Genomic DNA, 23,555 nt, shown 5'->3' with positions numbered 1-23,555 from the left:
TAATCAGCGCTGAATCAGATTATCGTCATAATAAAAATTACTATTATTGTAAGCGGCATACCGGAAGAATTCCCCAGCCACCCTTTGCTTTGCTGTTGCCGATAGAGTGCAACATATTTCGTTTATTTCATAGCCATTTATTTGCCCAATGTCTTCCAGATCAGGTCCAAGAGCTACAGGAACAGATGGCAGGGATTTTCTTCACAGAGAAACTGTGGCTGGTCACTACAAAGTTAGGTAAGATGCACCCACTACTGGTAGGTAGTCATGACATACAGTAAAGCTACTAGGGTAGAGGCCCTCAAAGTCTTACACTTCATTACATATACGGTTGTTAAAATATAATTATAAAATACATACTATTTAGGTGACTTGATATATTGTTTAGCGCTATTTACTGACTGGAAGCATCTTCTTTGATGTTTGTATTAAGCTATTTGTATTTGCATAGTACAGTATTATGATATAATGAGAAACGCGAAGAAACAACTTTCCGAAGATTACTGGAGTGGAATTTGGCTGAAAGTGTATGTTTAGACTTAACTAAAAACTTTGCCCAGCTTATAAAGTCACTGATATATGTAAAACAACTAAAGGTAATGCCTCCTAGTGTACCGCAGTATATGTGATGAGCAATGTTAGTGGATACATGTAGATACATTCTTGTAATAAGTGGTTCATTCATTTTATATTTTCAGTGCCGTGAACAAATCTCGGATGAAATTAATTGCCGTTTTACACACTGCCTTATTTATGCTTTGGATTGGCCGCCTTCTTCCAGACCTTATGGGATACTTGGGAATGAAAGCACCTGCTTCTCTGATGGCTTTACCTAGGGCAAGTCTATGGGAGTTTGCATGGCTGCCAAGCATCCTCGCTGCACTCTTTGCCTACCTTGCACTACAACGCAACAGGAGTATTCTTATGCAGCAATTCATTTTGGGAACTGTATTGTTTGGTCTTCTTCCCATCTTTTATGGCATCTACGATTATTCTGATGATTTAAGCAGCTTTTTAAATAACAAAGGCAAAGCAAGAAAACTGTTTGGATTTCCTTTTGTGACCATTTTGTACATGTTCATTGCTGTTGCCCTTCAAGTTCATGGATTTGGAATTTATATTGCAACACAATTAATTTCTTCATGGAAACCAAAAGTGCAAAAGAAAGCAAACTGAATTAATTTAGCTTTCAGTAAAATCATATAAGTACATCATGACTTTGTCCTTTGTCAGCAATATCAATGACATCAGAAACCCAAGTGCAATTTGTAACACACACACATACATTTATTTATACCAGTTGTCCAAGCTGATATTTAACTGTCCAGTTTTGACCTTTTTGTTTTACTTATTTATCTGAAAGAGTCCACCTAAGGGATAGAAAAATTTTCTGTCTATATATTGCTTGTATGAAGTTTGATGATCACAAGTTTCATTGTTTTGATTTGCATCCTCCGATTGGTCTTAGAAAAAGGAATTTTAGCAAAGTAGACTGAGTCGAAGAAAATTTGTTTTGAAGACGGTGAATACCCTGATCTCTGTAACATATGATATGGATTAATGGACACTCTCTCTCTCTCTCTCTCTCTCTCACACACACACACACACACACACACACACACACACACAGCTCAGGAAATTATTTTGATGTTTGGAGCTTTTCTATGCAATAATAAGATTTTCACTGAATGTTTTATCTGTCTTTTAATAAGTGAAAACCTGATAGATAGCTGACAAGAAGCAAATGAAAAATATCTTGCTTAATAAAGGGGAGAATATGACACATAGTTACATTTTACAGGGGCTTTTTTGGTATTTGGGCACGAAAATAAATACTACTGGTATGCATATAAAAGCATAGAGAAAATGGGAATTATGAATTTCTGGCATCATAAGCAATTGGTTATGTTTTGCCTAATATGGTCTCTGATTGATTCCATAGGTTCACAGAGATGGGGGGAAAAGTTATTTCATATATAATAATTTTAACTTTTACATCCGATACTAGTTTATTTCATTTTATGGTTTTAAATGAAAACAGTAAATAATTAGATTTGAATGCCTTTGTAGAAAGGTAAAATTTAGAATGAAATATCATATTCTTGAATTAAAATGATTGCTCATTGTGGCTTTTGGAAATGTCATCATTTTGGACCGGAAAGTGCTCTGAGCATCCCAGAATATAAGCAGTTCTATATATGATTCACATAAAATAGTACGCATCGGATAACCTGTTAAATGCGAACATGGAAGAAACGCGCGTACCTGAGATGTGTTTTATTATTAACTTGTCCTGTAATTGATCTCCACTGAAGGGAAGATCATCACGTACTGCACACGTGTCAGTGATATTAGTAGTGACTACTCGCAAAATGGCAAATGCTCAATGATACAAAGTACCCTGTTTCTGTGATGCTTGCCGTCGAAAGAGTTTCACCGGTTTGTACAGTGCCTGTTAGCAGGGGTGACTTGAAGATATGGAGGGGGTGTCCAAATCAACCATCCACCAATCATAAATCGTTATGCCGACCTTGTGTTTTATGGTAAGATTGATGTACGGAAAAAGAAAAGATTTTCTTTGCTTTTTTATGTCATTTCAAGACCTCACTTTCCCACTCTTTTATAACCGTACAAAATTTTTTTAAAAGTTCACCGAAGAGATGTGTTTATTTTGTGACGAATAATAAAAATACAGAATTAAATTTTTTTCAAAAAAATATTGTTATTGATATCAATGTTCCTTGGATTGTTAGCGTACAGATAAAATAAAAGCGGTTCATAAATTAATTACGTATTGTTGAATGAAATGGTATAAGACCATTTGTATTTTGAAATTTCAATATCTTCAGAACAAATACAGTTCTTTTTTTTTTAATTTGATAGGAAACTATATTTCTTTTGAAGAAATTGAAATGTAATAATATCATGGCCTTTTTAAACACAACACTATCATATATTTATCATGTTTTATCGTCTGTTTAGAAATTCAATAAACACCATAGGTGACCATAAAAATACTGCTAAATGATGAAGGATCTCGCTGTACATAATCAAAAGGCTTTTTAGCACATTAGTTCCAAGTCTGAATCTCTTTCGCGTCTTAAGGAAAATGCAATGGCGTTGACATTTTAGTTCCTCATATATTTATCATTAAAAAAAAAAGAAAAAAAAAGCAGTTCTTTGATGGGCGTCCTTACTTTTGATGTAGGGTCTACCTGTGCAAAATGTTAAAGTAGTGATGGATTTTACACTTTAATGAAGGGTAACCACGAAAGTATGATAAATATAAATAGGAGAACATTTGTGATTTCCAACTAATTCAGCTCAGGCTCATACATGATCCCTGTTGGCATGGTATACTGAAAAACACTAACTTAATTCCATGTGGTGCGTGCAATGTGTCTCCCCCCAAAAACCGTTCAGCGCCGTTTAAATGTCAGCTGTTTTAAATAGTATAAAGGCGAACCCAATTTTTTCATCATCCTACGATTACACATAGACCAAGTATCTTATCCGCCACTTATCTTACTTTGGTCCTCTGAGATTTCAGGGGAAGTCACTACCTGTCAAACATGGGTGTATATATCAGATTCATGGCCGTCCCCTTTGAGGTTAACTTTCAGGATTTGCTCCCCAGCCTTTTTACCCTTAGACCCTTTTCCGCTTTTCTGACTGCGCGGGCTTGTAGCAGTGCTTCCTGCAGCACCTCCACTGCGCACCGCTCGACCAGGAGCGCTGTTCGCACTCCGAGGAGACGCGATGGTTTCGCTCTTTCTTGACTGCCTCTCGAGTTCCGCATAAATGGCACTGTCGACGTCGGATCCAACGTTGGAGGTCGTATCCCCATCTCCCGTGCTTCCTTTTGTTCCACTTATTAGACCGTCTTTCTCTAAACCCATATTGTAAATACCGTTCTTTTGTGCTGAAATCATCCCCCCAGAACGGAGGCTTTCGTACAGTGGAATGCTGTCGTAAAAACTGAGAGAATTAAGACGTTGCTCAAGCCTTCGTTTTCTTTCTTTTTCGACATCTCGCCTAGGTCTTCTTCTGTTAACAGACGAAAAATAGGGAATGGTTGAATTAAAACAAAAAAAAAACTTAATTTATCGAAACCTTATTTTCATTACTCGGTGCTACTCCTCTGGATGTATAATACTAGTGCAAGATTTTAACTTTGTTTCTTTGACACCATCGCACTAGTGGATCGAGCCAAGTCTGCGGGGACTCTCGCTAAGTGCTATCAACCTAACTGAATGACACACCAACTTTTCTTCATTCTGATTAGCGCCGGGAGAATGCGTGTCAATCAGTTCAGCTGAATGCAGTCAGCGAGAGTCCCCGCAGAGTGGGTCGATCCAAAAAGACCGATGGTGTCTATGGAAATGGGGCTTTAACACAATGTATTTTCCCTTGTAGTGGCGCAAACCAACTCACCTCCGGCTGATACACATCAGGAGTGTCAATATGACTATGAGCAATATGATTCCTCCCACACAGATAGATATGATGATGATGCCTGGAAATAAGTCACGTTATCAACTACTTCGAGTACGCTATTATGAGCTAGTATCTACATTGCACATAGCAAAAGCACTAAAGCACTAGTAATGATTGTAATCATTTCAAAGGCAAGCCATGGAAAACTTGCATGGTACTGCCGAAAAACATTCGACATGCATAGCTCTATATAATGGACTGTTGGATTAGTAAATACTGCACAAAAAGAACTTTTACTTATGGAAATCACATCTTCAAAATTAAACCGGTTCTGTGGATTAACCGTCTGGGGCACATTGGGACGACTGGGGATGATCTAGAAAGATCACATTGCACCTCAAAGGAATCACCGGTAGATTAATTTGATTGCCATTTTTGAGGCACAATGCTGTTTTAATCTGAGCCTAGCCTGACTCACCTGTCATACGCGATTTCCTTCCTTCGGCGTCTATTTCATTGTAAACTGCGTTTGCTTGTCCATCCCCTGTCTCATACACTTTAAAATATTATGAATTACAGATTCAATACATATCACATCGAAAATCATGCCCCTCTTCAGTTGTGGATTGTTATCAACATTAGTATGGCTGTCTAAAGGTTGAATTCAACTTTTTGCAATAAATTATGTCCCCAAAATTTTCATAACACATTCTACAGTTTTTGAAGCCCTTGGGGTTTGAAAAAAAAGGAAATTATCAACATACCTTTTGTTGACGTGGAAACTGTGAAATCGGATGAAGACTGTTTACGAGTTTCAAAATTTTTCTCTGGAGTCCATAGGTTTTTCCAAGAAGTGGGCGTCTTAGTTGTCCATTCTGTTCGTTTTTCTAATTTCTTATTTTTCGTCCTCTGAATGTATTTTGCAGTCGGATTTGAAGTCGTCTCTTTTAAAGTTGGTGACTTTTCTTCCAGGACAGGTGTTGCTTTTGGCATCTCTGTTTTCTCCATTTCGGATGAAGTTTCGGGAAATATCGCCTTAGTAGCGTAGATTGTGGTAGTTGTATCAAGCGGTGGTATTTTAGTGGTTGTGGCGGCAGTCTCTGTGAGCTCTGGTTTTGTCGTGGGGTGATGGGTATTGCACTTGACAGAAAGGGTAGCATTGGCGTTAGATGGATATACTGAAGTGCAGAAAAACGAGGAATTATTTTTTTGGATTTTTTGTTTATTATAGTTATTATTATTGCTATTGTTATTTGCTTTTCATAAAATTAGTTGCACAATCAACAAGGCCTCACAGTTTTTGTTTTGTTTTGTTTTGCTTTTTGAAATATCAAAAATTAGTGCATATCTGAATCCAAATCATTTAACAGGAAACCAATGAAATGGGTAATCCGAGGTAGTGTTATAAACTGTTTTCTTTTCACATCGACGTTAAATCAATCGCCTCCTTTGCAGGAACTCAACTTGGATTTGTAAAACATCTAATAAGTCTGTATTTTGAAAAAGAAAACGTTAATAAAGAAAACGGGCAAAGCACATCTGTAGATGGACAACATAACTCTTGTAAAATTAAATAAGGTAAACCTATGTCATGCAATCATTATATATTGTCTTTAATATTTTCATTTTGTTTTTGTGTACCTTACCAGCAAAATGCATCCAAAACCCTACGTGACTCTCAGCGTCATCAGTATGAAAGTGTAGTTTGAATTTTCTGCTTAAGACAGTATCGCGAAAGGCCCCACACAATCTTCGTTTTTCACCACTCATGTCCATCTCCAAGAAGTCTTTACAAGGACTGTCGTATTTAACGGAAAAGTACGTGGACTCCAATTGAACCCGTGTGTGCCTTGTGCTGGCTGTGATCTCGCAGGTACAGTCGAGATCAGTGGGGTAGCGATTCGGGAAATTTGGAGTGGAAATGTAGCCGTCCCTAGATATGTAGGACGCAGGCGTGCAGATGTCTGTGATGGAAGTTTCTGATGAAAAAGATGGAAAAATAAATTAAGTTTTGACGTTTTTACTTGTCAGAGAAAAAATACTCTGAGAAGGGTGTCGGTTCATAGAAAATAATGATTGGTAACAGCGTGAGTTGATTTCCATTTTCTATTATTTACAAAAATATATTTTGAAGGCAGCATTAAATATAGTCATGTCCTTTAAATCCCAGATGTTATGGCTAGAGCAATGAAATATAAAACAGAAGTGTGAATAATGGCAGTTAAGAAGATGACCATTTGCCAAAAATGATTTGATGAACAACCTGGAATGCATTCATATTCAATCTGTTCGTAGTTGGTCAAATTACTTCCGCACTGTCGCCTGTCAACTTGAAAACGTGTGCACGTCTGCTGGCCCTCGCAGTACCTGTGGACAACGCTTGTGTCTCTATTATTGGATACCACACAATCGTCTGCCATGTGCGAACATGCATCATTGCCATCACGAGGTGAGTACCCGAAGAAGTCCTCGATAACCTTGATTTTTTCGCCGGCTCTGCAGCTGAGGCCAATCACTTGCCCATAGCATTCGCTAAGCTCGAACGTGCCTGAAGAAAAATATCATTAACATTTTCTATAGAAGTTCTACTGCATTTTAAAAAATGATGTAGCATCTTTAGGCTTAACAAAACACCAGGAAACCCACACAATTGTTGGGAGGGGGTGGGCAAGGAGTGTGTGTGTGTGTGGGGGGGGGGGGGGGGGGAGGGTTGAGAGACAGAAAACATTATGCCTTGGTTTTGTCAGGATGTTTGGAAGTATAAAAACATGTTTAGAGAAGCATTCCACCTAACAGAGTAAAAAATTGAATGAATATTATCAGGGTGTTTGTGTTGACTTTTCATGGATACTTCAATACTAAAAACATAACATTAAATTGTAGATCACTTCACACACGTACACATCCACCCACACATAACAGCTCACATCTAGCATTACGCTCGACCTGTCTATCTGTCCATTATTTTAGTTTTAGTTTTTGTTTAAATAGTGCAAATAATAAAGATAAAGCAAATTAACTGCATTTGTTACTTAATACTCAATACTTAAAATAAAGCCACCTCTTCTGTTTTATGCCATACATACATGATACACACATAAAGTGTCATCGCCAGACCAAAGTGATGTCAAGAAAGGCCTTTAATCACCGTGCACAGCTTGTAACGTCAGAATGGGTAATTACTGAGAGTTAAAATAGAGAGTTCATTAACTTGAATGTGCAGGTCGTGAAGGAACGCCCAATGCGACCACTTCTTTTCAGCACCATTATTATTATTATTATTATTATTATTATTATTATTATTATTATTCCTCTAACTCAAACGTTCGCCCCCTTTAAAGGTTCTGAGAAAGAATAAACACTAACAAAAACTAGCGTCAGCATAATCGCATATGTTTTAATAACCAGCTGTTATGACATTCATCTAAAGGTCATAATCGGACCCGTCTGCAAGAAACGTATTAATGCCAAGAAAATCCTAAGATAGTAATATGCTAATAATGTCTATAGAAATGTCACCATATCACAAAAAAAAAAAGGTTTACTTGAAAACTTACGAAAGTTAGGGTGGTTTAAATAATTTTATCCTGGTAATGGATTTTTTGCACTAGGCCCCTATCTAACGCTGTCTTTTATCAGTATTTCTAATTGTGACAAGCGCATTAATACCAAAAAGTAATGTTCATTGGTAGTCCTTAATATCTCTGAATTTTTTCCTAGACGCCACTCCTATGCTAAATGTATCTACTTATATCACTTTATTTACTGAACGACGAGTTTCGGAATCATTTTTGAAGAAATGTTTAGTAACTTACCCTCGCTTGGAGTCAAAACCAGCCATAATACCATCCCAACTGCGAAAAGACGGTCATCCAATGTAAAAGCAAAACCTTCTTTATAGAAACGTCGTTTTCCCATGTTCTCTTAAATCTCCCTTTGGATATGAAATTCGACCTTATGCACAAGACACCAAAAGGAAGTCTTCCACCAAATGTCACCAAGAAAAAATTAATCGTCACTAGCATGGCCTCGTTACCTTGGAAACCCATCTGTGACCAAAAACCGATTAGGGCGTGATAGTGATTCAAAGCACCAAGTACCTTATAAAACGCTCTTGAATAATATGAATATTGAATAATTTGAGCCGAATGGATTTCTCAGACAATACAATGAAATACCAATTCTTTGTTGAATATTGGAAAGTAAAAAAAATATAAGGGTAAGACACCGAACGATTTTACTTGTTCGTATTTTAATCATTACTAATTACCTTTTATTAGTATTAATTTACCCTTTCTTAATCTCTCAATTTAGTCACAGATACATGGGCTATGCATAACATATACTTAGTTGTCTTTGCCCAAAGAAGTAAACAAAGCATGTTGCTAATTATACTAAATATACTGACTTTATATATATATTGCCCTTTTTGTATCTAAATTGATGATTTAAAAATTATTTATGAAGGAATAAGTGCGCGTTACAAAAAGTTTTCTTTTTTTTTTTTTTTTTTTTTTGAAAATTTTGTGTGGATTGGATAAGCTTTTCCTTCATCTGATGAACTGAATGCAAACATTCACGCGAATTTTTACAACCCGATAGGCATGTTTGATATATTTTGACGGTCTAAATTAGGGAAAACTGACAAACAAATCAGTTGTTTCATGAAATCAGTTTATTAAATCACCGTAAGATCACGACAATACTGTAACCAACAGCCAAACATCTTTCATGGGGAAAACATAATTGATCCGGCTCTAAGTCAGTGCAATGTACTTGATTTAATATTATCCATGACGGAACAGTTGCCTTGTTGATATACGCAAATCAATGTCACTTTATGAGTGCTAAGAGCACTTCAGTCCTGCTGATTATCGCAACTCAAACCCCAGTCTTATTTGACAACCCGGGGGAATCGAGTTGGGATATCAATAGAAAGACAATTCAGTTCTTCCTAGTAAATTCAATACATCACTCAATTGTGTTAAATACCTGGAATTGATGTCTCTAAGCATTTAAGTCCTCGCCGTGAATTTTGTAAATAAAGTTGATCGATGTTTCCAGCTGGCATTGACACGTCTTACAATTTACCTGAATGAGGTGTGACAGTTTTTGTTATGTGTTGTCCTTGGAAATATCATCGTGGCTTTTTTTGTGTGTGTGTGTATGTATGTGTGTGTCTGTTTGTGTGCGTCTTTATAATGCCAGGGATGTCACATTTGTTAAATTTTGAACAGCCGTACAACTAACCAATCGAGATAACCACATGCCCATGAAAAGCACAGGACCTCAGTTAACCACTTAGCTGCACAATTAAAGCGAAGCGACTGACGTCACATTTCAAACCACCTGAGCAGAACGGCAGTTCACATTGTACATCGCACCTGTTACGGTAATCCACCGTGCCAACATTCTAGACCCGGCTGCCTTCTTCAGGACGACCCTCTAGCGACGGTACACATATCAAGGGTAGAAATGACCTATGATATATAATAAGGCGATCATTGACAGTGGCACGTCGACACTCAGCAATTCATCCAAGATTAATGACTTTTTTATCGCAATGGAAGGGGACCACAAGATGTTAGGATTTTAATTAAAGTCATGTGGTTTTACAAAAAGATTATACAGAGGGGAGAGCTATGCCAGAAAGATCATCCCTAATCATCATACATCTGACCAGAGCAAAACTTTCACAGAGACCGGAGAGATGATGCATAAAACAGATAGAGGAACACAACATAAAGATGAAGACGCAATATTTCCCAAAGCTTTGCGTTACGCCGATTTTCTAGTTAAACACGGTGCTAAGGTAAAACTACACAGACAAAGTACCTTCTTAACAACGACCACCGATCCATCTGCAGCCTTTAAACAGAGAAATGAAGCAAAGAAAGTCAAGGAGGATAGCCGGAAAGCTGTGAGCAGTGCAGAGACCAGTGATTCTTCTGGGAGCAACCCGAGTACGACAAAGGAAGGTAATCCTCTAGCTGACTCCAAATCAAGATTTCCTATCCTGGGTCCAACACGCCAGGACACCCAGCTTTACTTCAAACGTCGTCATAAAACGAGGTTAGTGTGCTTCTTTATTACTTTTTTTGTAATTATTTTTCGTGGCATTGGCATTTCTCTTCTAATAAATTCTTTAAATTGACACCGGTTGAACAGAATTGGCTTGACAGTGACTGTTACTGATTATATATGTAAAACATGCTGCATGCTACCGACGATTTGAACTATAAGACGTAAGTAAATATTCCAATATAGATTAAGGGTTATTATTACATCAATCTGCGATTACATTTTAACCTCACGAAGTACAAAACCCCAGTGCTCAAAAGATACGAAAGCACCCGCGCGTTGCATTTTAGATAGAAAAGAACTGTCTGAAGTGACACGTTAATAAACATACTTATATAGCAACCGTTGGTGACACAGTCTAACATACTTGTCGTTATTACGCTACTGCAGCAGATAACGTGGAGGTGGATACTGGCATGTTTAAATTTAAAATAATATTCCAACAAAGGGATTGTATGCCACATAAAATCAAGTTTTTATTTAACGAATAGGGTCTTCAACTGTGATGCATGGTCTTTGCCTGCACTTTCCAAATACGTATTATGTTACATGTTTTTTTTTTTTTTTTTTTTTTTTTGTCAATCTGCGTTTTTTCAGTGAAGTATGTGCGGGTGTTGGTGCTTTGTATTTTCCCAAAATATCAGCCTTATGGTTTCCAATATGACCTTAGGGCCACGGCTTCAAAAAGAACCCCCATGTTATTCAATCTGTACCTAAAATAAGATTAGATTTAATATTACCATTGCCAGAAATGATATTGTATATAATAATCTATTTCAGGATGCCGTTGCCTGGGTTTGGTTATTGTAGGTAAAGTAGTTAAGTGCTTGAGAATAATTTCATGTGGACATAGTTCGGGTCTATAAATAATGCCTTGACGGTAAAACCAACAATGTTTTTCGGATGCTCAGTCATCTGCAGTTTATTCAGTTCAGATTTCAGTGTAGCAGTCCATTGAGGTGGTATTAGTGTGTGTTATTGTGGGCATGATTCCATTACAATGTCCACTATTTGTTATACTCAATTTAGATTGAATGGCCCACGCTCGGTGAAATTAACAACGATAAAGAAATACTCTTATGTAGTTGAGACCACTTAACCTAAAGAGAAGAAGCACGAAAATAAATACAGAGACACTGAAAAGAATAACAAATATGACTTTGTTTGCTTTTAAGATTTTTTGAGGGCCAGGTTCAAAATGTCGTGCTCTCGGCGCTGTAAAGGTCCTAAAGACATCAAATAAGAAATAAACAACACCTTTTTTTCTTAAATAGACCTACTATGCGTGCCTTCTAACATTAAAAAGCTGGAGGGTGTTTCATAGATTGTGCACCTGGGGAATAAAAGATCCTTATTCTTATGTAATTTTAAACAGAAAGTTAAGCGACATGGCAAACACGACGTTTAATGGGTAGTTGTTTACCTTAACTGATGCCAAAGGCTGGATTTTTTTTTTTTTTTTTTTTTTTTTGTCTGTCATCGGTGTTCTACGAGCAAAGCATTTTCCTCTCATTTATAATCAATAAGTGTTAAACTGGTAACGTTAATGTCTTCTAAGAAAGTAAAGATAAGTTATTTTGTAATTTTTATAGAATGATTGAAAGTGATGAGTCATTTGGCTTTTGCTGGTAAACAACCAAGACTGGGTTACGTATTAGCAACATCTGCTTCTCTGAATGACCTTTTCACTAAAAACAGTAAATCACATCCAAGATAAGACGTGAATGCCAAACCATTTGAAAAACACAGCTATTCTATAACGATTCGATGAATTTCAGGAAATCACTATAAAAACACTTCTTTGACTCCAGGAAATTGACACTGTACATGGTAATGTGACGAATGTCATTAAGGTGCTTTGTTCTCGTGTCATTTTATTCAAGATGCAATATTCTCCTCTTGTTTAATAGCAGCACATTAATGTTACAATTAAGTACGATGAATCCAAGGTAGTTTTGACTGTTAAAATTCCATATTTTGACACAAAGAAATGGACACATTGGCAGTCGAATCCTTTAAACCTATCCAAGATTTTCCCCCCAAATCGAATTTTCCTCGAAAAAAATTTCTTCTAGACACAAATCATTGCTCGACCCACCTCCGCAATTGAATTCGTTGTTTATACCATTTTTAATTAAATGATTTAGTTTTAAATTTTTTCTATAACGTTTTGACTGCCATATCTTCTTGTACATTTCAAAACGAAAAATTGACATAAGGCACTTTTATTTGAGGTTCTTATTTTCAAGGTATGAATTGGGAAAGATAAACTGCTTTGAAGGATATGTAAACTAACAAAATATGACCTTGGATTAGTTTCAGATGGGATAGTTTACCTTTAATAATACCATTAATCATTCCATAAAAATTAAAATTAAAAGGGTTTTTGCAAGGCATTTAAAAAACATAAAACCTTTTATATATTTAATGTAAAGAATGTTTTACTACTCTTGTTCTAATAAACGTTATATATCTTAGTTTTAATCTTTTATTATATACTGAGAGTAATTGTAATTGTAACTTTAATAATTTGTCAATGTCTCTTATCTTATTTCTTTAATCGTAGGTTAACCTTCGAGGATTTGAAGAAAGAACTCGGAATTAAAAATGAAAAAGAAAATGCAAAGGACACTTTCCGCCAATCCCGACCATTTCACCACGAGCGCTCTAACACACTTCAGCACATTCCGTCAGCCAGAAACCTCATAACAACAAACGAAGTTCAAACATTGACACGATCTCTTCCAAATTTGGTAGTAAGTACCACAGATAACGCTTTAGACTCGAAAAGAGAGTTGGATAACTCATCGAACTCTTTAGTTCCAAGAAAAGTAACTAGAGAGAAAACACTATATCCTTCCATTCACGGATATCATCCGAGGAGCTTTTCTCCTACGTACAAGAGATTAATACACGCCAAAGATACGCTTCATTGTGAAATGAAGGACAGACTACAGGAAATAAAAAGAATTAAAACTGCTAGAACGGCAGAAAATTTCTATAAAAAGTATCTGAATGAAACTAATGACGAAGACCTTGCAGTCATTCGAACCATGGAGTTCATGCAAAGTGTCGATTCCGAAATCACTGCTGACGCTTCAGAAACTGAACCACGTGCCATATCCTTACGAACCCCAATGCCGGAAAGAGTCTTTAAATTTGACAAGTCGATTTTTGACTTGAGCCTACATATCTTCTTGCCGCAGGGAGATAACAAAGAACCATTAGACAATATGGAATCAGACGATAACATTGAAAGTAGAAAAGGTTTGCCTAAGAGGAGTAACAGTCACCTTTTAGTAAAAAGCAACGATAGAAATATATTAAAACCCTTGAGTGAATCTCAGTTGAAAGTGAGACATAAACCTCAAAAATCTAGGAATAAATCTCCTAAAAAGTTACCGAAGCGCGAAATAATGTCCCCTGAATGCGACGAGCCATTGTTGAAGGACGACGTGGAAACACTGATGAGCAAGCAGGCTGACCCTTATTTTAGCGATGCAGGCAATGAAGCTCCTGACTCAGAAACACAAGAAGGTTCAACTGAAGTGAAAAAAGATGATCCTGTGAAAAAATCAAAGGCTATGAAAGTTAAAAGTCGCAAGAAAGTTGACACCAAACCTGAAGAGCCACATTTACCAAAATTGACAATAGCGTCAGATTTTGATGCACTAATTGAAGAACACTCGAAGCATCCTAAGGTGTCACTTCATCACACAGACAAAGTCAACAACCCTTCGTCCAAGTCAGGCCAAGTTGAGGACGTGTCGGCCGAAAATCTTCTAACCACGCACGAAACACAGAATTCACAGACAGAGAGAAAAGAATCTGGCGTCGCAGATGATAAAACTGCAGAAGTAAAAAAGGAGAAAAAGAAAATGAATCCACCCCCGAAACCACAATCATTAGCAGACAACAAACTCATATTCGACCGCCAAAAGGCTAAAGCCGTCACAAAACTTGCCCGAATGTCAAATTTGACTGCCGAGGAAGCCAATGATCTTTGGCTGACACGCGATGCCAAAATTTTGGGAAATAAATATATAGACCAATATAACAAAACGGCTTTTGGTTCAGATTCTGAGAGTGATGATGACGACAAGTAAAACTGGGCTTATTTCCCTTTTTCTGGTAGGTTTATCTTAAATGATTACAATAAAGTGGAAACAACACTAGATCTTAATTGTTAATAAAACAAACTGAAGTAATTAATACCAAGACATTAAGTAACTCCACTTCAGGCAAAATCAAATCTTGTAATATGTGAATAAATGTGCCAAAAAGAAATAAAAATAATAATAATAATAAAATTCTGTATTTTGTGTGTAATTATTTCTTAGTTTTCAAAATATATCTTTATTCAAAAGAATTATGTAGAGGTTCATGCAGTTAAACGATCAATCGTCTTCCGAAATTGTTTTATTTTTTTATGTGCAAAGTTGGTTTGAAGTAAATTATATATATCACCAATAGCGCAGGTTATTCTCTTTTATGTTTCAATCATGTACATTACTCAAGATTCAAAAAGCCCATATAAGTTTGAGACTATAACAAGTAATTATAACTCGTCTTATTCCCTTGTTATTGTAAAACACATCAAAAAGATATGCATTCACACCAACAATTTCATGCTGTCAGAGGGCACTTTGTTACTGCCGGCAAGCTGCCATTGAAAAAGACCTAAATCATATCGTCAGTTATCAAGCCTGCTTGCTAATTCGGAAAGATATCTTTTTGATGGAAACTATTCGGCAGACATCGGGAGATTTCGTATTCCAGTGATCACAAGGCACATATATAACATAACCAGTGAAAATAAATTACGTACACACCCTTTAAATATGCAAATATGTCTAAAAAGTCAAACATATGAAAAGCATTATAATCCACTGAAGAGAAACATTGGGTAAGTGAAAGTGCACAAAAAATTGCACCACTAAAAAAATTTAATTGGTTAATATGCTGCTGATATGGTATTATTTATGGTGTGATACAACCAACCTGCTGCTGATAAGCACTTGCTGTGTTAGAGCTATTGGTAGCCGTCGATGATGTTAATAAGTTGCTTTTTGAATTTTATTATATCTGCCACCACTTTTCATTTTGTGCCCAAAAACACTTCAAGTGAGCGCGAGAGAGATAGCAAGAGCGAAAGAGAGAGAGAGAGAGAGAGAGAGAGTAAAAATCCGATACTCGTTGTTAGGGATTTTATGCTACCATGGAAATAAGTTCTTAATAATTGATTCGATTCACGTCTTTATGCCAATCAGGTTCTACTTAATCAGCTTTATTTCCCTTTCCAAGATGAAGTATGTTGCAAAATAACCCGACGGCAGAAGTTTGGGCATTACTTAAAACCGACTTAAAGACGTGGTCAGTTTCAGCAAGCTCAAAATTTTAAGTTACCGAAGTTGAGTTGAAGTTCCTTTACGTCATTGAATTACCTAGAAAACATGTGCGCCGACAAGGAAACAGTCTTCCACACGATCAAACTAGCTAAGCATGGTTTTGCAAGCAATGGTGAACTACATATCAAAACCGGTCAGTCTCTCTCGGGGGTTTCAGCGAATTCGTGGTTGACGCCCATCGGTATTGAACGAAGACACACATACGAAAAACTACAGGATTCTGCAGATTCACACATACATTCCGAAATTCGAAGTCAAATTCAAGAAAGAGCTAAAAGTGCAAATTGCATTTTAGGCAGGCGATATTTTGAAATCGGTCGGCAACAACTAAATCCGAACGAAATACTCCAAGGAAGTCATCTGAAATCGAAGAATGAATATCACCTCGAGGAGAAGGTGGCGAAAGACATCATGAAAGCGTCGGACTGCATGCAAACAGTGCCAGAATTAGCTAGAGAGACTTGTACAACAGACAACTCGAAGAAAATGAGCAAAAACAATAAGGATTCGTTACCCACACGCCCGGCAACAACTGGAACGTTTATGTATTCGAAGCGAGGGGCCAAAACATCAGGTTCGCCACAAACAAAATCATTTGCAACCAGGTCTGTTCACATTGAACGTGGATTGTCAAATGAAATACCAGCAGAGTTTCCAGCCCTTAACATAAGGTCACTCTGTGGAGGGGCGGCACTAGGTGACCAAGGGACCGGAGGAAATCGAATATCAAATTACACCAGTAATAAAACCGAAGACATCGAGAGGCGATGTATAAGCGCCATGGATGTAAAACTCGGCGAAACGAAGTTATTGAACGACAAGGGGATTACCTACCAATCCGTTCATGCGATGAAGGTGGCTTTTGAAACACGCGTAAAAGCAACAGTGTTGCCACCTTACGGCTTTAGCCGGGAAATTGTCCCTGCTAAACATGAGACACCAAATGCTGAGAGGCAGACGAAACAAAACGAACCTAGAACCAAGAAAAATTTGGATAATAACAATGGACGGAGCTTTATGCTTCGCCCCCTTCTTTACGACGAGGAACTAGAAATCAAGCACAGTTCTGGCTGCCCGTACACCTGTAAAGGTTGCTTTCGCGCTTGCTTGGCATCTGAGGTTTACTTTCAAAAGTTAAAGACCGATATAGAAAGAGAGACGGAAAATAAGGAAAAGAAAAAACAAAAGAGACAAGCCATGTTAAATGCGTGGCATAAAAAAGAACAAGTATATAGAAGACGCCCAGATTATATGGCGGTGTGGAAGTTGTAAACCCTTAGCTGAACAAAGATATGTGATGAGCGACCGGTTACAACAAAAAATTCAACAGTAATTGAAAAAGTAACATTTATTTACAATAATGTTTTCAGAAATTGTAACCCAAAGACGGAAATCGATCCTGCACCAATGAACGCTTAACGAAATCACTGCATTTGAAGCATTTCTTGAATTGAAGGTTTCCCTTTACATACAAGGTGTTCTACAATATCCAATAGGGGGCGTTATCTGGTAATTATGTTCTGTCAACCAAAGCAACGATAATGTAACGTCTATTATATTAGGATTTGCCTACAATTTTAAAGCAAATAAAACATTGAGGGACGGTTCACTGCTACGTGTAGTTACAAACCGTAACAAAACTCTAAACCAATGTATTCTAGGACTTTTTTCTACTAAAGACAAAAATATTTCTCAGTTCTTAACTGTAAAATGTTGCTATATTTATATTCTTATTGGACCCTTTTATGTTCGCGCACACTCCTTTTGTGAGACGTACCCAGTCCGAGCTTAAGGAAACGGCGGTCATTTACTTTTATCCAGCAGACGATCTTCGTCGGCCTATACTTTTGATAGAGATTAGTTTCTACCGACCCGAATTACATTTCCCTTAGATTTTGTTGTTTGCAGTACGAAAACAATGAGTGCCTGAAAACGCGTCTACATGGAAAGCAGCTTGCGTTATCATTAATTATAAATACTTCATCATACTAAGTACGAATATATACAGCTGGTGAGCAAGTACAAAGCTTCTGCACAAATACCCTGCATTTCAGGTCAGAGGTCATGTAAGGCACATTATGTAAAAGAGAGCACCCCAACAGGCTTTCAAGTTTCATTTTAACCCCCATCAGTCTAGAAAAATATATCACACCAGATTCAAATTTTTAGCACCATGGCTATCCTTTAACAAAAATGATACTTTCCAGTCAGTGAAGATGCCTATTGACCAATAAGTATAGAATCTACAATGATGGAAGACCATTAAAACACGTCTATGAGAGTTTTTAAATCTGTTTGACAGTAACCAAGTTAGTATTGTGTTCACTATAATAATATAAGGCAAATATTGTCATGATTTCATAAGACACATAATAAACAACCTCATACCCATCCCTTGATATTTGTGCATTTGCATAAACATTAACACACCAAAACTAGTATCATATGGCATTTTTGAACTAATAACATTTTAAAATACCTTTCAGTTAACAATAAATACCTTTCCCTTAAATTTATTATGTACACCCTACTGTCACAGCTACACATGTTGAGTTCCAAATCTTAAGACTGCAATCTTATGTATGAAAAACATAAAAGAAGTTGCTGAATAACCTGATCCAAACAGCTTTAATCCTGGCATCAGTGTCTGTATACATGTAGCAAGGATGTTTCTTTTGTTACAAAAAGGGAACACAATGTATTGTCTCATAATCTCTTTGTTATCTGAATACAAAATATACTTCTTGGGACAATAATCTTGGCAGTTGTAGCTCATGCTTAGGTTAGACATCCTGTAACACCCTTCTTCACAGCATCTCTGGAAATACACGAGATTATAAACAGTTTGTTTTCAGTTGTTAACTTTTTAAATGTGCAGATACTGCATGTGTTTATTTAACATGTAACATGAAATATTGTACAATTGTTAAGGAGTATTACAATAATTGATTAATTTGGTAACAATTTTGTTATATTGCAGAAAAGACAGAATTTTCAACTTAAATATTTACCAAGCCAAAGGCATAAGAAATCACAGCTAAACATAAGAGATGTTTATCATAAATCACATCCAGGTGACACTAGCTATAAGCTGTGCCGACAAATGTGACAATATTTATCAATATATCATTTACCTTGCAAATGGTATATATGATATGGAGTACCAGGTTAAGGCTAGAAACTGGAGTATGCAGAAGAGCAGAGCAAGTCCTGCTATTTGCCACTAAAATAACATAAAAACTACAAATAAATACACACTATAAAACAAAAATTCTACAATTTTCTCTCTAACTGATTGCACAAAAACAGTTACATCACAATAGTTTCTTGAGAGAGATTTCATACTCTTTGATGCAAGGATACATTACATCTTAATTATCAAATAAGAGAAAGACTAAAAGTCAAAATTAAATGGATAAAAAGCAATATTCCTACATACCCATAATGCTGCCATTAAAGTAAGAGCAAAAAATACCTGAAATTAAAAATACCATATAAGAAACTGATTTAATTCTTCTTTTTAAGCAAATGACCATGAAGAAATAAATTTGCCAAACATCCATTTTTAAAATCAGCATTATTATTTTAGAGTTTCTGAATATATTTCAGTAGGCTTAAAGTTATTTTTTACATGTAAAGTTATTTTTTACATGTAAATTATCATAAGAGATGTAAATTACATACTATGACTACAATTGTTGCAATGATTCTGGTCTCAGCAAACATTTTCTTCAGCTGATTGCAGGGCCCCATAAGGAACATTGTACTGGAAATACAAGTCCAACATTATTCATTGAAGGAAATGATTTTCCAGATTGTAAATTACTGCAGTATTCTTTATTTGTACATTACTTAATTATCTGGTAATCTTAAAAATGAAAACATCACATAAATGAATATCATACTTGAATCTGTGGTGCTAATGAAGTTTTAATTTCCTAGGTTTCACCAAATGGTTTTACCAAAGCTTTGTCGATATAATTGTACACAGAAAGTTTCAAACCTACCTCAGGATTGATACTATATTCCCTAGTGTGTAAAATAGCCCAAACAGAAGCAGACCTGTGCCCGTGTACCCCATCCACAAGAAGCATGAACCCTGAAGATATATAGCTCCAAGACTTATATATTCATACATATATCATTTAATAATGTAGCATGGCTAAAGGTTACAAAATACACTCCATATATTTTCTTTAATAACAAAATAGGTTCATATCTTGATTGTACATATTACTTTCTCTTAGTACAGAAAAGCACCTTACTACAAATGTTTAACAAAGTGATTAAAAGAAAACAGATGTGCATGTAAAACTCTACTCAAACCCCAAATCTTCAGTGATAAGGCAGTAACAAATGAAAAAAATAATCACTTCAACTTACCATAACTGAAAGCAAAATGCCTAGTATAAAGCACACCAAAAATCCTTTTATTCTTGTGGACCAACTTAAAGTTGTCCCTTCATAAATCTGAAATGTTTGAGTTGAAATTATAAAACTATGTCCTACAGTATATAATTTGTATTTCTTTTTAGCATCAAAGAAGGTCAATTATTTCTGATTAAAACAAAGTTGAGGGGATACCAACTCTCATCTAAGATTCAAAAGTCTGCAATAAATACTCCATTAACAACATATACAAATATATATACAAATAGGATTTTACCACTAAAACTGCAGTTAGTGCAATTGTTCTAGAATCTGTGCCTGCATCTGACAAAGTGGGCCTTAGGAGATTATCAGTGATTGGGAATGAACGCGCCATTGCGCCATACGCGCATAGAATCGTAACTGGGCGCATAAAAAGCCCTGTTTGTGCGCCATAAGGGCGCGTGATTTTGTTATACCTCACGTTTTTAAAAAGAGTCTACTCGTCAATAAACTATTCGTCAACTGATTAGCGTAATTTTCCTCTCATACCTGAAGACGTCTTAGGAACGAATTCGGAAGCTATCGAACGCAATCGCCGAAGTTTGCCGAGAGCAATGAGCACATCGTCCCAATAGATATGCTAATGAAATAAAAGCTGTATCTTATTGGCCAATCAGTTTATAGGTCATGTTTATCCAATTAGAAGTAACCTTGCTTTTCGTTCTGAAAGCACATGGGATTTTTTCAAGCAGCACTTTGGTGAAGTGACACCAGACCAGCCTACATTAGTTAGTTTGTTTACTTCAACCGCTTCGTCTAAGGGTCCGTTCAACGTTCAGGAAGAAGTCTCAAAGGAGACGGGGGAAGAAAATGTACCAACTTCTGAGAGCAGCGCTCCTTGCACTACGACGAGTAGTAGTGACACTGACATTGACAGTAGTGTTACTGCTGGTGCTAGCACCTCTCACTCTCAGGTCACACGAGGTTTCCAACCCCGATGGCTTCAACTATGGCCCTGGCTCCAGTACGACTGCGAACAGTGTAAGAGTTAAGATTCTTGGGAGTAAGATATGTTATGAGGATGCACTGAATGTGTGGCACAGGAAAAAGAGATTACTTCATTAAGTAATGAAATCTCTTTTCAGTAAGACTGATTAATAAGTACTAGACAGTATGTGAAGACAATTTCATTTACATTTTCTCAGTTTTGAGTAATCAAGGATTTCAGAGATCTAGATTGTTTACCTCTTGTTGATGGTTTCATCAAATAAAAACCAATTACTAATGAGTATTGTATGTTTTCTGATCATTTTGTTTTTTCATTTAGTCTTTAAATAAGTTCAGTAAAGAAGGCATTGTAATGGTTTTATTGAAAAAGACAATAAAAGTCTTAACTAAATAAATATATTAACAAAGTTTAACTGCAAAACCTTGTCATATTATTCCCAAAAATATTGATACAGATATTTCAAATATATTTGTCATGTTTAAAAATGGCCCATAAATGTCAAGCGATGGCCCATTGATATGCAAAATGGCCCATTAAGGGTGACCCAGGAGGGGCCATTGTCCCATGGGTGGTTTGAACCTTCCCAATCACTGGATTATTACAAAAATCACACTTAAAAAAATTGACTAAATATGAATGTTGGGACAGATTTTTTTAACATTGGAATGTATGGGAAAATTGTCATTTACATGTACCTCAGTACTGAGTAAAATCTGTTTTATGACACTTAACTTGCAAAAATGAAGAGTTGTCATCCTTTAAAATCATTACCTGTACAATCATCATCATCAGTCATCAGAGCTCACACTAGCATTAATTATGCTTTTATAAATTGTTAGGCAATTTTACTTATTTTTTCTATGACTTATGCATTTTAATGTTAAAACATTTTGCAACACTGAGGTTAAGGTTTACTTCTGTTTTTCTTTTGGAAGAGGAAGTAAGTCAAATGCTTCAAGATAAATAATTCACTGGATGAGTCATGGTCTCATATTCCAACAATGTTAACAAAAATTCTAGATTTCTAAAATACTAAAATAGTAAGCCCAACATCAAAAGACGATACCAAACATTAAGATTCCCACCCCTCATTAAAGAGGATTCCAGATCAAGCAAATTAAGTAATCTAAGGAAAGAAAACATAATATTTGATTGTGAAGAATGTGTAACATGATGGGAAGTCTTCGAGTCTGAAATTTAGAGAAAAGCCGATTACAAATGTCAAGTTAAATCTCAGCAAAGCAGCTGAGCCAGCCTGTATGACAGGTCACTCTCTCTCTCATTTCCAGTCTTAACTGTTTTCCTTGCCGCCCACTAACGCTAGTAACAGAATTAGGATTTTAACGTTTAGTTCCCTATATCAATACCCACCTGCGTCACTATCCCTTGCTCTTCGTCTGGGTCGTCTCCACTTAATGTCTTTCTTAATTTATCCATATTTTTGTCAAGGCAGAGTGACAGTTTGATAGTAAATTTCTTCCTGCTAGCTGGGCTAGTCGTGTGATGTGTGTTGCTGTTGAAAACATTTGATAGATGGCGCTTTAACCACGAAGAGTTCCATTCTGCACTTGTCACATGTTTTTTATCTATCGATTTTCATCACTGCACTCTCGCGCGGATGCTAGAACTTTTCTTTTAAGGTTAAGTTACTGTGCTTTGTAAAATCATTTCTGTGGTCTTGAATGTGTAACTAGCCACGTTTTTTTTTTTAATTTGAAAATCTTGATGTTAACTAATCAACGTAACGTTAGTAAGAAACTGCTCGACAGGATTATGTTAGATTTGAAAAGAAAATATAATTTGTTAGATTATGTGACTGACATATAGGGGTTATATTTATCAATCGGAAACACATATCAAGTGGCGAGGATGAATATGCACAAAACCTCTATGGTGGCATATGATATTTTCTGAGTGCATGCTCACCTAACGCATTTTCTGCATGGGTATTAGACATAGAGGTCATCTATATAGAGGAGAGTCTGTGGGCGTGGAGCAGGGTGCCTTTTCAAATCAAAGCCGTGCACCCAGCTACTTAATTCCCCTTCCAAAAGAGAAAAAGACACACTCTGTCGTATGTGCTTCAAAATATCCCAAGATCCAATCTTTTTTCCCTTTAATTCCTTATTTTGGCTGCAAAAATCGTCTTTTTTCATCATAGGCCTATATCTGATTCAACTAAACAGACCAAACGTTAATTTTTTTCATCCTTTCTGATAGATAATTAAATGACAGCTACAAAATAGTTC

General features: G+C 36.3%; 4 protein-coding genes across 5 annotated transcripts; 2 read left to right on the top strand and 2 right to left on the bottom strand.

The window, feature by feature from the left end:
* Nucleotides 1-22: 22 nt before the first annotated feature.
* Nucleotides 23-1,781, top strand: LOC106166986 (protein jagunal homolog 1). The gene is made up of 2 exons (XM_013545687.2): nt 23-237; nt 699-1,781. Exons 1-2 carry the CDS (start codon nt 149-151, stop codon nt 1,174-1,176), a joined length of 567 nt encoding a protein of 188 aa, XP_013401141.1. The 5' UTR covers nt 23-148; the 3' UTR covers nt 1,177-1,781.
* LOC147764794 (uncharacterized) lies at nt 1,558-7,062 on the bottom strand. The gene is made up of 6 exons (XM_086998943.1): nt 6,701-7,062; nt 6,084-6,416; nt 5,202-5,615; nt 4,916-4,993; nt 4,435-4,516; nt 1,558-4,047 (listed from the first exon to the last, which is right to left on the bottom strand). The coding sequence occupies exons 1-6, from the start codon at nt 6,855-6,857 to the stop codon at nt 3,567-3,569; spliced, it is 1,545 nt and encodes a 514-aa protein (XP_086855069.1). The 5' UTR covers nt 6,858-7,062; the 3' UTR covers nt 1,558-3,566.
* A 2,518-nt stretch (nt 7,063-9,580) lies between these two features.
* On the top strand, nt 9,581-17,573 carry LOC106173761 (uncharacterized). Of its 2 annotated transcripts, XM_013558953.2 has the most exons (3): nt 9,581-10,509; nt 11,299-11,328; nt 13,085-17,573. In XM_013558953.2, exons 1-3 carry the CDS (start codon nt 10,148-10,150, stop codon nt 14,622-14,624), a joined length of 1,932 nt encoding a protein of 643 aa, XP_013414407.2. In that variant the 5' UTR covers nt 9,581-10,147; the 3' UTR covers nt 14,625-17,573. The 2 variants fall into 2 exon arrangements, with proteins under 2 accessions (XP_013414407.2, XP_013378551.2); XM_013523097.2 differs by lacking the exon at nt 11,299-11,328 and having other exon boundaries at nt 9,591-10,509.
* On the bottom strand, nt 17,257-22,854 carry LOC106170913 (vesicle transport protein SFT2B). Its single transcript, XM_013551006.2, has 7 exons — nt 22,678-22,854; nt 20,310-20,396; nt 19,934-20,025; nt 19,611-19,692; nt 19,366-19,401; nt 19,061-19,149; nt 17,257-18,744 (listed from the first exon to the last, which is right to left on the bottom strand). Exons 1-7 carry the CDS (start codon nt 22,741-22,743, stop codon nt 18,705-18,707), a joined length of 492 nt encoding a protein of 163 aa, XP_013406460.1. The 5' UTR covers nt 22,744-22,854; the 3' UTR covers nt 17,257-18,704.
* Nucleotides 22,855-23,555: the final 701 nt, after the last annotated feature.

This window comes from Lingula anatina, chromosome 1 (genome assembly GCF_051362555.1).
Source record: "Lingula anatina isolate TDL-2025a chromosome 1, LinAna3.0, whole genome shotgun sequence".
In the NCBI taxonomy this organism is placed as follows: Eukaryota; Metazoa; Brachiopoda; class Lingulata; order Lingulida; family Lingulidae; genus Lingula; species Lingula anatina.
This window is presented reverse-complemented; position numbering and strand designations above follow the sequence as displayed.

Bases quoted from the DNA above. Each gene is read 5' to 3' on its own strand.
- LOC147764794 (XM_086998943.1), bottom strand. From the start codon at position 6,857: ATGGCAGACGATTGTGTGGTATCCAATAATAGAGACACAAGCGTTGTC. The intron at 6,417-6,700 runs GTTGTTCATCAA...CTTTTTCATCAG, and splicing joins TGAATATGAATGCATTCCAG to AAACTTCCATCACAGACATC. The intron at 4,517-4,915 runs GTGAGTCAGGCT...ACTTATTTCCAG, and splicing joins AAGGAAATCGCGTATGACAG to GCATCATCATCATATCTATC.
- LOC106166986 (XM_013545687.2), top strand. From the start codon at position 149: ATGTCTTCCAGATCAGGTCCAAGAGCTACAGGAACAGATGGCAGGGAT. The intron at 238-698 runs GTAAGATGCACC...TTATATTTTCAG, and splicing joins GCTGGTCACTACAAAGTTAG to TGCCGTGAACAAATCTCGGA.
- LOC106170913 (XM_013551006.2), bottom strand. From the start codon at position 22,743: ATGGATAAATTAAGAAAGACATTAAGTGGAGACGACCCAGACGAAGAG. The intron at 19,693-19,933 runs GTAGGTTTGAAA...TTGTATTTCCAG, and splicing joins AATATAGTATCAATCCTGAG to TACAATGTTCCTTATGGGGC. The intron at 19,402-19,610 runs GTATGTAATTTA...TTTTAATTTCAG, and splicing joins TTGCAACAATTGTAGTCATA to GTATTTTTTGCTCTTACTTT.
- LOC106173761 (XM_013558953.2), top strand. From the start codon at position 10,148: ATGATGCATAAAACAGATAGAGGAACACAACATAAAGATGAAGACGCA. The intron at 10,510-11,298 runs GTTAGTGTGCTT...AATCTATTTCAG, and splicing joins AAACGTCGTCATAAAACGAG to GATGCCGTTGCCTGGGTTTG. The intron at 11,329-13,084 runs GTAAAGTAGTTA...CTTTAATCGTAG, and splicing joins CCTGGGTTTGGTTATTGTAG to GTTAACCTTCGAGGATTTGA.